General features: G+C 32.0%; 1 protein-coding gene across 1 annotated transcript in view; it reads right to left on the bottom strand.

Annotated features, from left to right (window-relative positions):
* Positions 1-5863: 5863 nt before the first annotated feature.
* LOC115883870 (ATP-dependent helicase brm-like) overlaps positions 5864-23517 on the bottom strand; it is a 220412-nt gene continuing 202758 nt past the window's right edge. Inside the window, exons 22-30 of the mRNA XM_030902283.1 lie at positions 22076-22265; positions 21786-22016; positions 19184-19375; positions 19037-19060; positions 14018-14125; positions 11903-12105; positions 11713-11839; positions 11487-11651; positions 5864-6832 (exon numbers count right to left, since the gene is read on the bottom strand). Coding sequence (XP_030758143.1) covers positions 6680-6832; positions 11487-11651; positions 11713-11839; positions 11903-12105; positions 14018-14125; positions 19037-19060; positions 19184-19375; positions 21786-22016; positions 22076-22265 — 1393 coding nt within the window. The 3' untranslated portion in view covers positions 5864-6679. The remainder of the gene's footprint in view (positions 6833-11486; positions 11652-11712; positions 11840-11902; positions 12106-14017; positions 14126-19036; positions 19061-19183; positions 19376-21785; positions 22017-22075; positions 22266-23517) is intronic.

Raw genomic sequence — 23517 nt, 5'->3', positions numbered from 1 at the left:
GTTTTATATAAGTAACTGGTGTATACGTAAATACTTTTTAGTTTATTAATGGAGTGCTTTGTAATTTGGGTAGATTTAGAGTAATAAAGCATACTATTATATCAAACAGAAATTATGGACTTTTTTGTTTAAATTATGATACAAAAAAATAGACAAGTGCGAGTCAGACTCGCCCACCAAGGGTTCAATATAAAGACATATAGTTTTTGTTTTTATGATTTAGTTATAAATGTATAGTTTTCAGATTTTTTCCTATAATTGTAGTATAAGGGGCTAGTACTTGCCAAATGTCATAGTTCTAGCTCAACAGAAAATACCCTATAAATTTTGATTGTGATGGGATAAATCGAGCGAAAATTCGCTCGAGTACTCGATTATTGAAATAACCGACATCGCTCGATTGTGAACGAGCGATGCAAGTGACGAGTAACGCGAGTAACGAACGCAAGCGATCCTAGAATGAAATAAATTGAAATCCGAGTTTAATGTGACTTACTCGATAAAAAGCCGAGCGAATTTTCTACATACATTGCAGCATTTATACGACGTTGTCCGTTGCGTATCTGAGGGACAAACTTTTACGACCTACATCGACAATGCTTTGAAATAAACTAAATCAAGCGATCAAGGGAATCGCTCGTCGCTTGCTACTTGCCGTCCATTACCGAAAGAATATGTGCCCTGCGTACGCAAGTTACTGCTTGGCGCTTGGCGTTAACGGGTACTTACAACAAGCGACGGGCAAAAAATCGTATTTTTAAATACGAGCGATATTCTGCTCGAGCCATCGCTCGATTATTGCAATCGCTTGAAACTCGAGTACTCATTATTGAAATTAATCGTTTTTTCCCATCACTAATTAAAAATAGATTAGAGTATCTTTTAACAGGCCAGGACAAGACACGAAAAACATTAGACGATCAAATCTATGTTTCCAAGGCTCCTTGATTAAAAGTTAGTATTTTTAATACAGCCATGGCACTGCAGATTGAAATTTAAGATACGATTTTTTTAAAGCGAAAATGTCAAAAGTTGACATGATAACGAGGATGCTATTTAAAAATCAAAAGTTGTAGTCATTTCCGGTGAAACAGGAAGTGACCAAAAACAATTGATTAGGTCAATGAATCCTAATTTATGTCATATACTAACATACCAAATCTCGTTTTTTTTATCAGAAAATGAAATAGTTATAGGGGTGATCCACTTTTGAGACGCACCCTGTATATGGTTATTTCCTTTGAGGTACGGAAAAATCAAACGTAAAAGCAGATAATAGGTACATTAAAAATACATAAAAGATAAATTTTATAATAGAGGTATTGAAATTTAGAAAACGTCAACATTTGACGTTTCCAGTATTTTACCAAACCATTCCGTATCAAACCGATGTTTTTCAGGAACCGCTCTTTACCGTAGTTACCGGTCTGGTTCGCCTGGTTTTGCAACGGAATACAGCCTAAGAGTACTTTACTTACTGTTTGGGACATCCGAATTTTGAGAGCTGAACTATAAAACACCTGGTAAAATAAAAAGGAAACATTTAGCATGGTTAAAAACAACTAAATAATACTAAAAGAACACTGATATCAATTACATTTAATCACACCAGTCTAATACAACGTAACAAGAAGCATTTTTTTATGCAAAATATTAAGTATCGGAAAATAAATATATGGTTTTTGAAAACCATAAAAAGTAGCCTTAATTTCTAAACTATAATCTAGTAGTAACCGTAAAAATATTTAAAATATTGCACTTAGTAGGAAAAGATGTACGAAAATATATTGCACTGCATTATAGATTTAAAAGTAATATAAGAAATAAAATTGTCAAGCGTAAAAAGTTGAGCAGTTTTCACTTAAAACTATTCACATCCATTTAATGGCACCGAAAGAAATACGCTTTTCAAAGAGCAATAAAAAATATATCATAAATAGTAAATTTTAAAAGTCATCTTAATTTCTGTAAAATTGCTTTTTTTTAATTATTTTATACCGGGTGATTGAAAAACGGCGTCCAGTTGGCTTGAAGATCGATGACATTCCCCATATAATTTTACATACAAACTGATAACAATCGTTATTTCCAAGCCATCTCTGATGGCGTTTTTTTTTTCGGACGTACAAAAAAGTTCGTAACAATTTTTTTTATTATGGAGTTATTGAAAAAAAGTTTTGAAGGGATTTCTTTAGCAAACCGTATAACAAAAGAAGCACATTTTCACGAACTACAAAAATCCTTACATATGCATTTTTCAGTAGATTTTCAAAAAACCGTGTTTTTTCACTAAAATTACACAAAACAACGTTAATCAACAAGAAGCCTTATGTAATATTTTTCTTTACTGTCCTATAAATAATCATAAGAAATAAAAAATTTAAATTTTTAAAATATCAATATAGTTGCAATTATAAAGACGAAAAAACACTTGGTCAAAAACAAAGTCTCGGTCTCATACATGTACAGGGTGGCGCCCTTGATTTTCGGATTTTGGGAGAAAAATAAAGGTGTGTTTTATAAGAGAAGTATATGACTAAAATATAAGGTTTTTGACATATTTAACATTTTCTAGAAATAAAGAACAATTTTTAAATTACAATAAAAGCTACCTAAATTGGAATTTACCCGATATAGCCTAATATATATAGTTAAATTAACTATTGTACTTTAAATCAAATAAAACTTAATTCAAAAAGTTATACAGGGTTGAGACAAAATTAATATTGAACTATAGTAAAATTGTTTATATTATAGTATATTTATATACAGGGTGGTCCGAATTATATTCCGGAAACTTCAGCAGCATATTCCGCAGATAAAAATAAGTAGAAGAGTTCGTATAAATATTTGTTCAAAAATACATAGTTTTGGAGGTGTAGAAGTTTCATTTTTATTTAGATTTTTTCCAAATAATTTCTGAAGTAAAGTCAATATTTGGATGAAAATTGGTGTCTGGGAGTTTTTTGACATGAGAAATTTGATTTTGGTGACACCAATATTGACAATATGACTCCTACTAGTAGAGGGCGCCACCTACATGTTTTGAAGAGTAATAACTTTTTGTCCATACCCGTATAAAACTACCGAGCAAAAAAATATACATCTCTGTGACTTTTTACCCAAAAAATATCTCTTGGTAAAAATCGCTACGAGCAACCGTTTTTAAGATATTTAGAATGGATAATGACAAAACATGTCATTATTGACAAAAAATAAACACGTTGAGTAGATAGTTACACTGAAATAATAAATTTAGGAAATTTTTATGCTTTTAAATTAACCATAAATTTTTCTGCAAAAAATAATGATAAAACAGTTTCTGTTGAATTTCTGGCACAAAAACTTTTCAAATTTATGCTTTCAGTCTAATAACTATTTAGTTAACATGTTTAATTTATGTCAATGATCACAGGAATTGATAATTTCGATTCCAAATATCACGAGATTCTGATCGCATTTCGATTCAAACTATTACTCGTAACGATTTTTACCAAGAGACTTTTTTTACATAAAAAACTTCGTAAATGTATATTTTTTTACTCGGTAGTTTTATACAGGTACGGACGAAAAGTTGTTACTCTTCAAAACAGTTAAGACACATGTAGGTGGCACCCCCTACAAATAGGAGTCATATTGACATCAAAATCAAATTTCTCATAGCAAAAAACTCCCAGATACCAATTTTCATCTAAAAATTGACGTTACATCAGAAATTATTTGGAAAAAGTCGAAATAAAAATGAAACTTCTACACCCTCTATCTCCGAAACTACGCATTTTAGGACATACATTTAAACAAACTTTTTAACTTATTTTTATATGCAGAATATGCTGCCGAAGTTTCCGGAATACAGTTCGGACCACCCTGTATATAATTATTTTTTTAGGATTGAACTATAGTAAAATTGAATTATAGCAAAATGGCGCTTTTTCCCTTGGACCCTTTATATGTCAAAAAGATTTTTTTTGTTAGTTTGCATTCTGAAAGATACCTGCATATACTTTTTTCAATCAATCAATATTAAGATTTTCTAGTTGTTGCGAACTTTTTCACAAGTTTACTGATCTGTCAAGATTTTTATATTTTCTCTTGCTCTTCTATTAACACATTGATAATAAGCATGCAGAAACAGTTTATAAGTATCTCATTATTTAGTTGAGCTTAATGGGGAAGTCTAAAAACGAATCTAAAAAGAATTTAATATCACATCAATTTTGTTTAAAACTATTCAATAAGTTTACCATCATAATTCACAACCTAGAGTTTTTGTGTCCGAAAGCATTCTAATTATTTAATTTTGGTTTTTAAATTTTAACAATATTTTAAACTAATTTTTGGAGCAATTTGGTCGTTACTGAATGATGAAATTATTTAGTAATTATACACTCAGATGCAAAAAAGCGCAACGGAAAAATGTTTCGTAAAATGTAAAGTGTTTAGCTAACAGTATATTAATATATCAACTTTAATTCGTAAACTCAATTGTCTATAAGCCTTAGCCCGCGGTTACATTGGACGCGGGTCCGTGCGTTTTTTTATACGTGCGAGCTCTGACGGAATTTAGTCGCACGACTATTTTATTTTAGTGGTTACATTAGATGCGCGTTCATGGTGTCCTGTGTGTTGAGTTTGTCAAAACGGACGCCACTACTCTGATGCTGTCTGAAGATTTAATGTTAAAATAACTACTTATGAACAGAAGAAAATATTAGGTAAATGATTTATATGCAAGAAAAGGGCAAGAAAATGAATATGTAAAATGTTTGGTGAATTAAAACAGCAACCGGTGAAATTTTTTGAATATTTTAGAATGTTTCCAGCAATATTAATATATCTAAAATAAAAATAAACCTGGTATTCAAAAATATTCAAATTGTTCGGGAATGTATTGGACCCAGAGATATAAAAATTCGAACGCTCGGACGTGCACGTATTAAAAAAATTTTTTGTTTTCATCCGACTAACGGAAATCGACGTACGTGCACGGACGCGCAAACTCCGATGCAATGTAACCGCCTGCGTAGATACCATTTTTTTGCTGCGTGCACGTCCGAGCACGTATGACCAAAAAAAAGTACGGACACGCATCCAATGTAACCACGGGCTTAAGCTTGATTTTCATGCATCCGTTATACGTTGATACGATGGTCCGACGGTGCTCTGATTGGTCATAGCGTTTTCGCGCCACATTCATCTGCAAATATTTTACTTCAGCCCGTCAACGGCACCGTTCATACGATAACAGACGTTTTGACACTTTTTTGACAAATTTAATCCAACCTTAATAAAAATATAAGTAAAATAGCAAAATCGTTATGGAAACGAAAATATAAAATGACACCAACGTATATCCGATAAACGGAGGCATGAAAATGCAATAAATTTAAAAACTGCGTTATTTTCTAACCAATCAAGGTCTTTAAATTCTACCAATAAAATTAATATCGTATCAACGTATCGTCGGACAACGGATGCATGAAAATCAAGCTTTAGAATATGACTTTTAATAAAAAATACAAGGTTATTTTTTCCGTTAGTTTTAAAACATCTTGTGCAATAATTTTGTAAATAAATTTTCCTAAAACATGATTTTTCCCTTTGAATTATGACTCCTGAGCATTTTATTTTTGGGTTGCTTCCAAAGATTCAACAACAACACGATATTATACAAAATAATGACTGACATTATAATTGTCAAATAATAAACAACGTTGCTGATCGCGGCGTAATGTGACCAATAAGGCGATAATAAAAATCGCTTTAAAGTAATTTTGGCAGCTTTAATCTAAATAAAATATCTGTTAAATCATTTGCTCTATAAAGTAAAATGAAAAGTTAAAATAAGTTAATAAAGTTAAATGATAACAAATATATACATTTCAATTTTGATATGTTTGATGACGTGCATAGGAAAATGTTTTGCGATTACCGTATATAAAATGTAATTGTCAATATGATATTATGATAATAGTCACTAAACTTACTTCGTATAATCAAAAATAATATTGATAAGTAATGATAATTGAAAAAATTGCAAATTGTCGGTAGCAAGTTAATTTTGCTCTTAAAAATTAACCAATGAGGCATGTGTTGACATGATTCAAAAAACAAAACGCTAGGGAGTCATGGTTCTGACCGAAAAATACTGTTTTGGGAAAATTTACTCACGAAATTACTGTACAGGTTGTTTTAAGTTAAAGTTTGGTTACCCATCTATTATACAATGATATATGATTATTCAATAAAGCGAAAAAGTTTATAAAAAAACTGAGTTCACCAATTAAAGTAGATATACATATTTATACACAGTTTATCAAAAAATTCATGAAAATAGAATATATAAATAAAAAAATATAGTACTTTAAATTCGACGAGAAATTTATCCGTTGTTTTTTTTTGCACTCAGTGTATTTGTAAAAAAACCTGTTTGGAAATTTAAAGGAACACATTTAGAGCTATTTTGGAACAAGCATTAATCTATAAAATTTAGTGTCAATTTGACAAAAATTCTTGAGTATATTTTGAGGTTTTGTTACTTTTTGTATCGAAGTATGAAGATTCGAAAAGCAGTATTACCCCAAAATATAGTAACTACATGTACATCAATAGAACAGGAATAAAAACAGTAAACAACATCAATATTTTGAATTTTTTTTTCGAAAATCATCGAAATCTTCTAGTCATCATCGTCCTCGTCTTCTGAAACGTATTTTTTAACATTCTTTCTGCGTTTTCCGGAAGTTTTCTTTCCTTTTCCGAGCTTAATTTTCATCTTCACTGCCGTATCTGTATCCGATTTACCTGGCGATGCATCCGACTTATCTTCATCCTAATGGAAATAAGTATGTTTTTATTGCATATTTTGTGAATAATTTGTACCACATATGTGGTATTTTGGGTCAAATTGTCGCTACATTTATGGCTAGAATTATAGATGGAAATTTAAAATAGGTACTAATTTTTAATTGAAAACGTCAAAAGTCACGTCAAATATATTAAATGTCATTTTCTATCAAATAAAGTCAAAAATACCGAGGGTACCATTTAAAAAGCAAAAGTTGTAGTCATTTCCGGTGAAACAGGAAGTGACCGAAAGTAACTGAATACTTCAATCAATCCTCATTTATGTATTTTCAGAATACATAAATGAAATACATCAGAAAAAATAAAGCTATATGGGGCTGATTCACTTTTGTAAAAACATCCGGTAGACAATGGATATAACTACTATACAGGGCGGGTCTTAAATATTTTAGGGCTGGTATATTTCGACTCCAGAAACACGTCTATGAATCGCGAAAAAATGTTCTTGAAAAATTTTTTTGAAGTGTTTTTAATTCTTAGTTAAAAACATAATATCTTCATAATATGGCAACATAGGTGGTTGGTTACATTTACAATAAAGAAAACCCAGAAAAGATCCAATTTAAGCAAAAAATATATTTTTTTAATTTTCGTTTTAATAGCTCAGTTATTATGGACTTATTTGAAAAACGGTAAAGAGAAAATATGTTTTTTTATTGAAATCTAGCAGCCCTGAAGATATTTGCACTTATTTAAGACCACTCTGTATAATATAGATTCCACTTTGTTTTCCTGGAGATTTTCCAGTAATGATCACCCAGTGAATTTAAAAAAAGAGAAACATCGTCTTCTATATCATTATATTATCATGGTATATAAATCACACGGCCAGGCTAACTCTGCTTCTAAGCCATTGTTTAAAATTTCTATAAAATGATGATCTATCCCATTGTTTTTTGCTAATATTCAAATTGCACAAATTAACAAATCAGCTAAAGGAAGAAAAGTAACTGATGAATTTAAATATAAATGTTTGGCGATATACTTTTCCAGGCTAAAAATATACAAGACGCTCTTGACAAATCTATTTTGCCTTCCACGTTCAGAGACCCAGAGACACTAAGAAAATGAATATATGATATCGATATCAAACCTGGCTTAGAAAATCTTGGTGTATTTGAGACTCTAAAAAGAAAAGTTGAAAGTTTCGATGAACCGGATGAACTTAATCGATATTGTGTTCGATGTATTGATGATATGAATATCAAGTGCAATTTATTTTATAATAGTGGTCGTGATAATATTGTAGGTTTTGATGACCAGGAGAAGGGGAGCAGAGAGTTTAAACCAGCTCGGGTGTCTAATGTAGTTATGGTAAGTAGCAGGGTTGGCATGATTTAAATCAAATGATTTAAATCATGATTTAAATCGTGATTTAAATCAAGTGATTCTTTTTAATTTTAATCATGTGATTTAAATCAAAAAATCAACTTTTTTAAAACTTTACCATAAATCGAAAAATAACTGTAAAAGTTATAAAAATGTGTCCTAGAAAACTATAAAAAATATTTCTATAACATATATATCCTATATCTATTCGTTAAATAAAATGTTACACTTACTATTGTAACGTTTAAATACGTTTAATAAAATGAAAAAAATTGTAAATGTTATAAAACTATATAAAAAATGATTTGTACAACACATATACCGTATGATCGAGAAAAAACGGCGTCCAGTTGGCTGGGAAATGAAGATCGCTGTCATTTTATATGTAAATTTATATGGGAAATGTCATCGATCGTCATTTCCCAGCCAACTGGACGCCATTTTTTTTCGATCATACGGTACCTACTACATATCTATTTATCAATTAAAATGTTGGACCGATTTTTGAAGTAATTTCGTGTGAATCCATTATACTTCTAAAGGGCAGGGATTTATTTTGAAATTTATGTACAAGTGACAAAAAAATGCTGTTCGAATACATTTCATTCGCAACCTCTAGTGCAGAAAAAGGTTCTTTTGATGGACTATATCTTCAAATCAGAAAATATGTTGTTTATATCTTTTTATTTTACACTTTGACAATAGATAATACTAATTTCATTCTCGACTTAAGACTATTTCCGAACAATAGTGTATTGTGTAAGGAGTAAAAATTATACTTTTTTTGACGATGTTATACGTTTGACGGACTAGCGTAAACAGGGAGGCACAAAAGTACATTTTTACTCCGAGCAGAATATACTATATTTTTACAAATTAAACATTACAAATAATTTTTTAATCAATTCCAAACATTGCAAATAATATAAAAAGTAATGCCTTGTAAGTAATCGAGTAACAATTTGTACACTCGTTGAAATTGACGCTTAATATCAGTTTAATAATATATTTTTGTACTTTTGAGCTTAGGCGAAAAAGTGCTTTACTTTTACCCCTAGGCGCTGAAATTACAAAAATTAATACACTTGTGGCATTTCAAAAAAAATCCTTTTGATTTGAAGCGAGCGACTTTTTTTGCAGAATATATTGGTGACCGATGTCTGGAAAAATGACACGCACCGTAATTGTTAATGTTGTCAGTATTGGGCAGAGTTATGAAGATTTAGCCATTTAGGATAGGAATTTAATTGGAATTAAGTCCTAATTATTTGGAAATCCGATTTAAATAATGTTTTCTATTAAAATAAAAAAAATCTGATTTAAATAAAAAAAAAATCTGATTTTTTTGATTTTTTCCAACCCTGGTAAGTAGTATCTTTACCAATTGGAAGCAATCCCTAGCTTATTTTTTTTTTATCACACTACATGCCCAAGTAAACATTTGAAGGAAATTGTATTTGACGCAATTATTAAACTTAAAAATATTGGTACCTGAAAGATAGTTTATTAATAAGTGATGTAATATATAATACACTACCATACCACTCTTATATTAAAAATGTCCAGAAAAACAAAAATAAAACTATAAAAAACAAATATTATCACACAATAAACCAAAATAAAACTAAAAAAACAAAATATATCGCTCAAGAAAAGAATGAAATAAATTAACCGGCACGCTACTGACTCAAAGCTGCCATAACTGTTTGTTGTCGATGACAAATACTACAACTGACTACCATGGTACAAAGAAAACAAGGTATGATCGATAGCGGCTCCAATTTCGTTAAGTTTGCGCATACCACCTGTGACGTCATACGCCATACAAAAAAAATATCCATATTGTCCAATTGCCACTAATAAAAAAAGACCTAAAATAGGGAAGAATTAGGACATAACCCCAAAAGTTATGTTTTGACATCCAGCTTGACATTTGAAAAATTATTTTCACATTTTGACACAATCAAATTTTACAGATGACACAATCTGTTTGACAATTTGAAATTGGCGCGCAGAGCTTGCCGACCAATGGTGCCGTTTATCACCTGTGACGTAGTGACCAACCTGCGCAATATCATACCTTGTATTCTTTGTATCATGACTGACTACGACCCATAATGGAGGCGCGCGGCGCGCGGCGTGCGCAAGGATATGCGCGTAGCGTTCCCGCCAAAGCGAGCCGGCCTGCCGTGTGATTTATATGCCGTGTTATTATCCTATAATGGCTATAGACATATTAAGGTAGGTTCATATACACACGAATTGCGATATGCGAATTGCGAATATATTGTTGTTATTGGCCAATTTCAAAAAAATACAGATGCAGCAGAAAATTGTTTTAATATTTTGCGATTTTTAATATTGACACTGTTTAAATGGAAGGATTAAAATGGAAGAAACTGAAAAGGTATAAAAAAATTGTGCATAAACATTATTAGGTACTTATTTTTGTTTACAATCTAATTTAATTTTTTTTTAAATTTACAGTACGAAGTTCAGTGTTTTGACTGCAAACTAGTAATGTTGTTGGAAGATTTACAAAACCATTGAGAACCACAATCCTTTATAGACGTTCTATGGTAGTTTCTAATTTTTTTCATCGTTAATTCTCATTTATTGCACTAAATTGTAATATGCTCCTTGCCTGTTTTCACTTTTACTTCACATATTCCAATAATTTTCTATGTACATATTTTATTTTTGTTTTTTTTATTAATAAATATACTGCAATAGTTCATCTTCTACGCCAGCAATAAGTAGCTTCATCCATTAAATAAAAATATACTTACTATAAAAGTAAACTATAAAATTAAACCTGACAAGTGACATTTACAACATGTGTTTAAAAACACAAATATGCCTAGAATTAACTGAGAATTTCGCTATTATATGAACTACGTAAAGAAAAGACGGTTTTATTTTGTGATATTCGCAATTCACATTTCGCAATTCACGTGTCTATGAACCTACCTTTATACCCAGTATACAATTCCTCTTTTGGAAGAAATACAATAATAAATAATGGGTTTTCTGAGTATTTAGATTTTCCGTCTTTAGCTTTAATTTTAAAAATACTTCTGCAGTGATTATCCCCTTTTTTACAACAGTTAAATATCGATTTTTATCTCGGAGTATTCTCTACTTAGCTTTTCTACTAGCTACTTAGCTAGACTTTAAGCACTGCCAAAATGTGTTTACTATGTGGTAGTTACATTTTAATTTTCTATGAATATGAGATAAAATTGAAGTAAAATAAAACACGGGTATCATAATTCTAGATGTTTACTTACATCATGCTTTTCCTCTCCATCTACTTCCATACGCGACTTAGCATTGGAAAACACCGACTGCAACACGATACTATCCTCATGTATCAACGAAGCCTCTTCATTATATATTTGAGCGTTTTGACATAGCAGCATAAAATCTCGTTCCAAGTCAACCATATCAGTATACTACAAATATTAGATTATCAGTTCTTTAAATTTCAACATATTATATATCCAGAAAAAATACCTTTCCATCATCTATTCTAGTTAGAATTTTCACAATGTCCATTGGTTTCTTTATTATTTCATAATAGTCGGGGTAATCTTTTCGAGGTGGCAATTTCATAAACGGTTCACTAAGTAGGCGTCCATCACTGAAAAAAGAAATGAACGTCATTAGTCAGTCAATTCAATTGGTATTTAATATTAATATATACCTATCAGTATACTTTGTTACGATACCCATTAATTTCTTCATCTGCTTTTTTATTTTATCGTCGTTACTGCCCTTTCCTTTTGTCTTCTTTTTATTGCTGGGGCCTGCGTCGCTGTCTGAATCATCTCCTCTCTTACGGCGTCTTCGATTTTTTCTTTTCTTCGGTTCTTCATCTTCCTCCTCTTCATCCGTTTCGTCGATTGCCTATTTCAAAAACAAAATATAAGTTTGGGGCAATTCTAAAGGCTCAGCAGGTTATCAGAAAATATTACATGAGACATGGAAAACAGTTCAATTTTTTAATCATATCTAGATATTTTTTGTTTACAGTTGAGGGTTGGAACCTTTGGTGTTAATCTAATCAGCAAAATAAATAAATAACTAAACCACAATACACCAAAACACTTTACTTTGCACTGGACGCGCGTTTCGCTAACCATGTTAGCGTCATCAGCAGATGATAAAAACTAAACTAATATCTACAAGCATAACAATTAATTACCGAACTAGAGCAATAGGAACAGATAATCAGACGGAATTGGACCGTTGTCTCTGTTCATACTATCACAGATTCGGTATACTATATGTATACAGATAAAAATCTTGTCCCTAATTCATGGTACGAAAATTGTTTTTTATGACGATGAGCAAACGAGTAAAATTTCCTGTGCGCAAAAATAAACTCGCGTTTAAACAGCGTAATAACTGGGCCAGTCAGGCGCTGTGCACAATTTTAGAAGCCATAAGTGGGCGTGCTATGTGCGCAAACTAGTAACCTAACTAGTGCTCGAATCCGAAAATTGGAACCACCAAAACAATGCTTTTGACGATAAGTTTATAATCTGTATAATCTGTGATACTATCTTTACGTTTATTAGTTTTGATGCTCTCATATGCATCTAATTGCCTATTCGATGCCAACTTAGCACTACGATGCCTACTTGAACACTCATATTCTTCTTCAATAGGCGATCAATACTTTCTAGAAGTTTTACTCCTAGAAACGTCAGCTGTCACTTATTAGTTAGAAGCATAGATAAATTAAATAAATTTACATTGGAATGCTCGGCTTCCGGCTAAAACGTATAATTATTTTGGGTCGCATACGTTGTACGGGATCTGGCACTGCTATAGCGGGTGCTAAGAACAACCGCCAAACAAGAACAGAAATAATTTTCTCTTGTCAAAGTCAGAATCTTCAAAAATTATAATCTTTCAAAATTTAAACCGTCCGCATTGAAAAAATACCGAAAAGTGTTTAAAGCGTCCGTTTTCAAAGCAATTATTACTATCTTGTAAGTTTAATTTAAATTTACTCAAACCCCTGATAATTGTGAAAAAGTGGTATTAAAAAAACTTAACCTGTGTGAACTGTGAACTGCAAAAACCATCGTGTCATAACGTCGGTTTCCAATGTTCCATAGGTATTTTATACATGTCCTTATATAAAATAAAGTTATTTTATATGCAACACACTGTGTTTTATTTATAAAATTTAAAGACAATAATAATAAATTTGAATAAATAATATATTTGGCGACGTAATTCCAGAAAAAGCCGAACCGCTCCGAAATTATCAAAAGCTTTGGGTCGCGACCGTTGCAAGAATAGCACCAAATAGAATTTACATGGTCCTTATTATGGGCACTTTCCAATCTAAAGTTGTTTCATTTATCTATGGTTAGAAGAATTTATGAAGAGCAATTGAGATTTTTTGCTCCGCGTATCTTTAATCTAGTGTAGCTTTCTACATAAAAAAGAGATTCCCGAAGTTTTTCCAGTAGCGTTTTCAGAAGCTTACAGAAATAAAAGCGAATTTATGAAGTAACTAATGGTAAGAGTGTATAATTGTCTACTGTAATATCAAATATTACAAACTAAAATGTAATTTCTGCCATTTGTTGGCTTTGATTTTCGTTTTTCAAAATACGGGAAAATAAATGTAAATATTTTACAGGTCCAAACAAAATCACTTTGCAATCAAAGTGCTTACTGATAATTATAATGCAAGTAAACAAATTGTGAATAAACCATCATATGAACATATAAAATTTAGAAAATAGCAAATATTTGGTATGTTTCAATAAATATGATTAAACTAATTTGGTATAATTACCTTCATCCATTCTTTCTCTGTTAGACTATCTGTATAATCAACCTCTTTGCGGTGTCTTGTACCTCTTCCCATTATTGCTTCCGGATCGTCGTAATTCCAAGGATCAACCTAAAATTTATATACAGGAGTCCCGTTAGTTTGTGGAAGTCCAATAATGTCGTTGTTGACGAATACAAGAAAGATAGTTTCATATGAATATTGAATAGTTTATAAAAGTGCACATCCTAAGAAAATGCTTTATACAGGGTATCCCGAAAAATTAATGATAAAGTTGTAAGTTTTTTTTAAATTGGGACCCTCATTTTTCTACACAGAATTGGATTCATTATATTCTAGTATAGTACACACTATTATTTATTAAATTTTGGTTAATCGATAAAAATGTAAATGGTGGTCGAGATGGCTTTGAAATGAAGATCGCTGTCATTTTGTATTTAAAAATGGAGAATGTTTTCTACTTTCTTTTCCAGTCAAAAGCCTAGAAAAGATCTAGATCATATAGTACTTAGGTACAGTATTGGCAAAGGCAAACTGCTTTCGAAACTACTTTCATATAGTAAACGCCACGAATGTTTGGGAGTGATTCATTGGTCGCTACCATGTGAACTAATCTGTTCAAGGTCACATAAAACTTAATTCCAGTGTCGTGGTGTCATATAATAATCAATATATAGTCTGTTTATGTTTTTGTGCATGAAATTTGAAATTTATTATTATTGAAGAATATTACAAAAATATTTATTAGTAACAAATAACTTAAAAAAGGATTCCAGCAAACTATCAAAGTCTTGTCAAAACATATATTTGGTTATAAATATAAACTGGAATGCCCCATTGGTCGCACTGCAAGCACACCAATGGACTGACGCACAAAAACGAATCAATCAAAGAAACGCGATATAGTATCGTCTTTGTCATTCACGCTAACATTTTAGAATAAGTAGGAGGAGCGCAGGCAGATGATTAGACCGGGCCTTTAAAAACTTACCTCGGCGGTAAAAATTTACGTTTTTAATGTAAAAATGATAGCGCGCGTGTCGATTCTAACTTCATCAAGCGATGAATCGCTCCCAAACATTCGTGGCGTTTACTATATCTTATAATTGTTTCGTTATACTAACCCATACCAATCTCTAAATTTTTCGAAATAAGGAATAAAACATGTAATGTGTAAAATTGCCAAAAACATGATCTTGAATTGGTTAAATCATAAATTCAGCATATTGAAAACTGAAATATGGTTATAAGTTAAGAAAAGTCGACATATCTATCTATCGATATAACCCACAACCCTTTGAATAAGAAGACTAAGGAAGGAGCATAATGCTATCCATGTATTCATGCATGGTGGGCGGAAAAAGCACTCTAGGGTGGGGATCCTTGACAGTTCTGTTTGACGATTCATTTGACACATTTGAATTTGATTTGAAATTTTGTGGATTTGTCAGTTTTTACGGAGCTTATTTTATGTTATTTATTATTTATTCTACTACTGATAGTTGTATAAAGGTAGTAAATCTAGATGGAAATTGTGGCAGAACTTAAATTAACAGTGACATTCTCGCGATTTATCGAAAAAGACTCTAAAATAGTTGGTTGTGTAGCGTGCGGTAGATCTCGGCAAAAATTGAGTGAAATAATGGAACAACTTTTTCGCTAGTAAGTGACTATATAATATACATACGTGTAGTAAACCGATCATTTATGAAATTCACTTAAATTAACTAAATTATATATTTTTCTTGCATTTTAGCTTTTATTTATTACTTGTCAAAGATTAGATGTCAAAGAATTTAGATACGTTAATTTGACTTACCTGCTTCAGTAGCGTATCGGATGTGTGTTAATAAATAATTATCATAACTTATCTATTTTTATTAGAATTATATATTTTTGTAACAATTTTAATAACTACCAACATTTATTCACAACGTAAAATAAAACAACAAATTATTGAGTCTACACCAGTCTAGGGTAGACTCAATAGTCTACCCTAGGCCTAGTCTCTACCCTACATCATAGTGTTACATTTTTTAAATAAAATTAGAACGACACTGATAAACCGGAATTTAAGTCGGTCATATTTGAGGCCCATCGCGGTGTACCTAAGGTTTTTGATATGCTCCTTCCTTAGTCTTCTTATTCAAAGCTACAACCTTACAACCTAACCTAACCTAACCCGATCCATTGGATATCAAACAGGGAGATAAAAAATGTTTGTTTCCGGTTAATTTCCGCAATTTTATACTGAATCCAACTCTGTAGAGAAAAATCCCTTGCATTTTTTTTAAATCAACTTTATCATTATATTTTTTGGGACACTGTATACAGCAAAAATATTTTTAGAATATGCGCCTTTATGAACTAATCAATATTAATGTAAAACTTCTTTTCATATCTTCGTCATCAACGTCGATATTGGACTTCCTCGGACTAATGGACAATTCTGTATTCTTATAAAGTAATATTTTATTGTTATTGTTGCAGTTAAACATTAAACCATTGAAATTATACATAATATTCAAAGTGTTGGCGTCAAACATCTGCAATAAGGCTAATATTTTTAGAATGGGTTAAACTTTGACAATGGAAAGATACTGTAAGGCACTTTTCCTACTGGTACACATGTAAAGATGTAAGAGGTATTACCGCAGCTAAATTGTTCAATTAAAGCTTAAAATTGATACAAAATGAACAAATGAAATATAGCACAAGAATTCAACAGTCAGTAACTAAGTTCTAGAAGACTAAAATATCTAGATTAAAGCATTTTTTGTACATCAATGTTTCACAATGACCTCTCGACAGAAAATAGTTTCAATAGGGCGACACTTTCGGAAGTACCGGAAGTTGACAGCAACTCTACTCTTACGTTAAATGTAACCCCAATTTTTTTCTATATATTTAAATTTTCCATAAAACTTCATGAATTTTGATGTCAAACCCTCTATATTTGAAATTTTTTGAAAAAAAAATAAATTTTTAGAGCTACATATAAAGTGACAGTCAAAGCTAAGCCGCATGGCTTAAACATGAAAGTTTGTGATCGGTATAAACACATTATCTTAAAAAGAAGGCATGTGAATATTTATTTCAAAAACAAAATTTCGGAAAATTCACGCCATTGTCTATAGCTGTCTTTAAATGAGGAATTAAAACACCTTATTGTTTTAACGAGATAAAAAAAGTGAGTTCCCATTAAAAAAAAAGAGTTATGATAACGTTTTGATGAATTAAATGAAAAATAGCTAAAATCAACTAGTTAATTTTTCATATATCTTCTTTCACAGAATTTTATTTGTACCAATCACTAACTTAAACGTTTAAGAGATACTTATCTTTGATCGGAGAGTTTTGAGCTCCAAAAATTTAAAATATTTTTCTCAAATACGGTTAATTTTGCAGAAAAAAATACAGAGAATTTAAATATGCAGAAAAAAATGGGTTTATACATTTGAAATCAGAAAGTTGCTGCCAACTACCGGAACTGCTACCATATTGAAAATTATTTTGATCGAGAGATCTCATTGCAAAACATGTAATAAAATGATGAGCAAAAAGCTCCGATCTAGATATTTTAGTTCTATAGAAACTTCTAAGGTGAGTTCGACCAGAGACGCCCTATATATCATAGCGCCGACGTCACGTGTCCCACTATTTTGCTGTCTGACTGTTGAACTCTTGGTCTAAAACAAAAAAATTCTTTTACATTAATAATTGTGTTCATTTTGTATAAATTTTAAGTTTTGAGAAAACGGTTTAGATATCTTAATAAATATTGCTTCTTTGTGCGCGTTACAGTATACAGGGTGGTCCGAACTGTAAAAAAGTTCCATAATTGTATGTCCTAAAATGCTTACTTTCGGAGATACAGGGTATAGAAGTTTCATTTTTATTTCTACTTTTTCCAGATAATTTATGAAGTAACGTCAATATTTGGATGCAAATTGGTGTCTGGGAGTTTTTTGACATGAGAAATTTGATATTCATTTCAATATGACTCCTACTTGTAGAGGGCGCCACCTACATATTTTTAACTGGTTTAAGGAGTAATAACTTTTCGTCCATACCTGTATAAAACTACTGAGTAAAAAATATATATTTACGATTTTTTTTACAAAAAAAGGTCTCTTGGTAAAAATCGCTACGAGTAATGGTTCTCGAGATATTTGAAATCGAAATTATCAATACCTGTCATCATTGACATAAATTAAACATGTTGACTAAATAGTTATCAAACTGAAATCTTAAATTTGAAATCTTTTTGTGCCGAAAGTTCAACAGAAACTGCTTAATCGTCATTTTTTCGCAGAAAAATTTATGATTAATTTAAAAAATAAAAATTTAATTATTTCAGTCAAATAGCTGTACTCAACGTGTGCTTATTTTTTGTCAATAATGACATCTATTGACTATTTCCGTACTAGATATCTTGAGAACGGTTGCTCGAAGTGATTTTTACCAAGAGACATTTTTTTACGTAAAAAGGCATGGAAATGTATATTTTTTCAGTCAATAGTTTTATACAGGAACGGACGAAAAGTTATTACTCTTCAAAACAGTTAAAATACATGTAGGTGGCGCCCACTGCAAATAGGAGTCATTTTTACATCAAAATCAAATTTCTCGTGTCACAAAACTTCCAGACACCAATTTTCATCCAAATATTGACGTTACTTCAGAAATTATTTGGAGAAAATCGAAATAAAAATGAAACTTCTATACCCTGTATCTCCGAAACTAAGCATTTTAGGACATATACTTATACGAACTTTTTTACTTATTTTAATCTGCAGAATATACTGCCGAAGTTTCCGGAATACAGTTCGGACCTCCCTGTATAAAGTGCTGACTACAGTAACGTTCAATTACTAAATTGTAACCCACTCTAAAAATATCGGCCTTCCGAAAACTCTTGCATATTTTTGATGCCAGCTCTCCGATTATAATACTTAAAAACAAGATAGAAACATAAATATCACTTGATAGACACGCCATTTAAAATACCATTTCTTATACCTTTATATCATTCTTTAATGATTCCTAAAATTATAGAGCATTAAAAAAAGGAAAATATGAATTAGGAAATTTGTTAATCGAGGAATGCAATTCTATGTTATTGTGAATTCACTATTTAGTGTTAAGTTATTAAAAACTACCACGTACCACTTCATCGTCTTCCTTTACCAGCCAGTCCGGTAGCTCTTTTTCCTCGATAAGTCTAGGCTTTCGAGCCGATCCCAATTTAGCTTCGTCCCTGCGTCGTTCAAGGTCGAGTTTTTGGAACAGTTCGAATTCGTCTACAGAACGAGCCACCATCTGGTTGACGGTTTCGTCATCCGGTACTTCATTTTCTTCCTGTCAACAAGAAACTTAAAAAGTCAACCCATACAATTAATACTTATAACTTCATATTAGTATAAATTTCGATTTATAGATTTATATAGCTAATGAGTGACTAAGGCTAAGAACACAGTGGAGCGATGAGGCTAGCGGCGAGCAAGCAGCGCGATATCGCGTCCAAACCAAAGCTGTGAAGACAAGTAGGTGTGAACATAGTAAAGCGATCTGCTCGAGCGGCCAGATCGATTCAAATAATTTTGTTTTCGTCGCTCTGTCTCGCTGTAGAAAATGATGGATTCCCAAAAATTTATAGATTTAGTAATTGTAAGAGAGATTTTATGAGACCAGAAAGGTAGTAATCACCATAACTGGTACATTTTAGATAAGTTAGGAGATGAAGTGGCAACAAATTTTCGTAAAGGTTTCAAAACTTGCCACACTTTCTCCGGTTTTTGAAAATTTCATCTAACTAAATGTTTGCGACACTACTATCCAGAATTTTAGCCACTTTTAACATTTTAAATCATCAATAAACAAATGAAAATAATATCGTCGCTCCACTATGTTCTTAGCCTAAGACCGACTAAGACTGAATATGTGCTATGTCTGGCCCGTCCTGTTGTATGGTGCGGAAACGTGGTCAATCAAAGTAAAGTCCCTAAATCGCATCGAAGTGTTTGAGATGTGGACTCTCCGCAGACTATTTAAGATCTCGTATTCCACATGGCGCGAGATTTGAACCACGGACCTGTCGTTCATGAAGCGATGGCCTCAGTCACTGAGCCACAGCTACTGTTCCAAGATTAGCTATAGCCAGGGGTTACTTTCTGCTGCAAGCATAATTACCAGGTACATTCCGTAAGTGCGCATGGTACTGTCTTACATTCCATACTCGCGTATGGCACTCGGAGTTTAATTGGTTTAAAATTCAAATCTGACCAATGGGATTGTGCTAGGTGCCGTATACATGTACGGAATGTATAAATGCGTCCCGTAGGGAGCAGGACCAGGTTTCAGGTGTTTGGCAAAACCACGCTAGACCTATCAGACCTAGGAGACAGATCACCCTCGGACATAACAGCCTATGTTAAAAGGTTGGGTCTTGAGACACTCGAAGACACACGGTCCAAGACACTCGAAGAAATTTCTTAAACAACCGAGAAAAATCAAAGATTTTTCTTGATTCAATTAAGAACAATCTTCGGATTATCACGGGGTTCTTATCAGGACACTGTACTCCCCAATAAATACCTCAGTCTCAGTAGATTGAAGCTAAGAAACAACTAGACCAGTAAATGATGGTTTTAGGGTCCGAATTCTGAACACCTGCATCGATTGACATGAAATTTTAACAGTGAATAGAGATATATTATGGAAGAAACAAAAGTCACATAGTAGCGATGTGAGCTTTCACCCTGGATGTGAGTGCCATCCCTTCTCGGGGGTGAAAAATAAATCACCCATTTTAATAGCAAAAATCAATAACGGGATGAATTCTAAGCGAAAAATGCTCTATAACATTTTTTTAAAAAATTAATATTTTCCTAGTTATTATTTAGGATTGAAAATGTTGATTTTTCATCTAAAAACTACATATTTTTCTGCCATTTATGATTTATAAATAACTCGAAAACCGTTTTCTCGCAAATAGCATATAGTTAGTAATATATGTAAGCATATAAAGCAAAAATGAAGCTTTTGAAATAACTAAACGATTCATTTTATGTTGATTACCTTAGGTGTAATAGCCGAGTTATCACTATGTAAATGTGATTTTTTATTTTTCGAAAACTAAAAATTGCAACCTTTCACCGTAAAATAATAGCGAAAGAATACACTGCAATCTAACCTAACCTTTTAAATGATTTTTTAAAAAAGTTCGTAGCTCAAAAACTCTCGGAGTTATGATAAAAATAAAGCCACCTGATTTTTTCGGAAAAAAATAACATAACTCCGCGAGTTTTTAAGCTGGCACTTTTTTAAAAAAGCATTTAAAAAATTTCTTTTTTTCTTTCAATCACTTTAAAAACGGTTATATTCATTTTCGAAAAATGTATTCTTTCGTCATTACTTTACGGTAAAAGGTTGCAATTTAGTTTTCGAAAAATAAAAAATCACCTTTACAGAGTGATAACTCGGCTATTATGACACCTACGGTAATCAAAAATGAATCGATTCGATATTCCAAAAGCTTTATATTTGCACAAAGTATTCGAGTTATTTAAAAAAGATTGCGGAAAAAAAAGTATTGCAGTATTTAGATTAAAAATGAACATTTGCAATCCTGAATAACTCGGAAAATATTAATTTTCTCAAAAATGTCATAGAACATTTTTTGCTTAGAATTCATCTCTTTATTGATTTTTGCAATTAATATGGGTGATTTATTTTTCACCCCTGAGAAGGGGTGGGAATTGCACTTTACCTCTTCATCGTCTCCATCCTGATGTAAAATAGTTTGCAGAAACTGCTGTCTCTCTGACCCAGTGGACTTCTGGTCGAACATACCAGCTTGAATAACTTTCTCGTCCATATTTAATTTATATCTGGCTGCGGCTAATATTCTCTCTTCCACCGAGTTGACCGTCATGAGACGCAACACCCTAACCTCGTTCTGTTGCCCGATACGATGCGCACGATCCTGAGCTTGCAAATCCTGCAATCATCACCAGAATAATACTCACTTGCACTACGTGGCATTTGCCTTAATTTTACTTGATGTGGATTCCAATCCGAATCGAAAATGATGACCGTATCGGCACTTTGGAGGTTTAGACCTAAACCGCCCGCTCTCGTAGACAGAAGAAATAGAAAATATTCGGTGGTTTTGTCGTTGAATTTCTTTAACAGATCGCCTCTATCTTCCGCTTTTGTGGCGCCATCTAATCTCAAGTAACCGAAGCCCCTAAAAATAAATGAACAAACTGAAATAACTTGAGTAATATTTCTAGTAAGACGCATTATAAAGGGTTTAAGATTTTCTATCGAAGAGTTTTAATTAGTAAAAGAGTTTTAATCATCTGCTTATGATGCCAACATGGTTAGCGAAACGCGCGTCCAGTGTAAAAGTAAAGTGTTTTGGTGTATTGTGGTGAATTAGTGTTTTATTTTGCTGTTGGAACACCTAAGGTTCCAACCCTCAACTGTTCGGGTAAATGAGTGGTTTAATTGGAAAAGATGCAATGAAAGTGGCAATGTAATGTATGCCGTTATGCATACGGGATGTTTCTCAAAAGTATTCCCTATAACTTTTTATCTTTTCAGGTATAACAACGAGATTTGGTATGTTAGAATACGACAATAAATCAAGATTGACTGATGTATTCAATTAGTTTCTGATGTATTCAATTAATTTTTTTTCACTTCCTGTTTCACCCGAAACGATTAAAACTTTTGATTTTTAAATGATACCACAATATTTTTTTAATTTATTTGATATAAAATGACATTCTCAATTTATATTCTGATAAATCGTATATCAACTTTTGACATTTTCTCAAAACTGCTGACTGATCTCTAGATTAAAATTTAAAATACTATTTTTATGCGAAAATGTCAATAGTTGACATATGATACATCGGTCTATTCAGACTGGTTTAACGAAAATCAACCACATATACAGGCTTTGTTGGAACAAAAGCATAGAGCACATCAAGCAGTCACTGCAAATCCACACAATCCAAGGCTGGTGGACAACTTTAAAGCAGCCAACAACACGCTTCGATGAAACCTGCGCCAACTAAAGGATAACTGGTGGTCACAAAAAGCAAATCAGATTCAAGAGTACGCCGCGCATCACGACTATCGTAAATTGTTCGAGGCTGTAAAAGAAGTATACGGCCCAACTAAGAACGTAAGCTGCCCAATCAAGGCACAAAACGGTGAACTTCTAAAAGAGGAAGAGCAAATCAGAAATCGCTGGAAAGAGCATTACAGCCATATCCTTAACCAAGACAATATCTCCAATATGCAGGCACTAAACACAATACCTCAGTATAACAGCATTGATGTATTAGATATCCCAATAACGGAACAGGAACTAATCTAACTCTATTCAGAGTGTAATTTAAATTAATTATTTCAAAATCAAAAGTTGTCGTCATTTGATGGGTCGGTGAAACAGGAAGTCACTAAATATAATTGAATACGTCAATCCT

Source organism: Sitophilus oryzae, unplaced genomic scaffold (genome assembly GCF_002938485.1).
Source record: "Sitophilus oryzae breed Bouriz unplaced genomic scaffold, Soryzae_2.0 scaffold_2006_pilon_pilon, whole genome shotgun sequence".
In the NCBI taxonomy this organism is placed as follows: domain Eukaryota; kingdom Metazoa; phylum Arthropoda; class Insecta; order Coleoptera; family Curculionidae; genus Sitophilus; species Sitophilus oryzae.
This window is presented reverse-complemented; position numbering and strand designations above follow the sequence as displayed.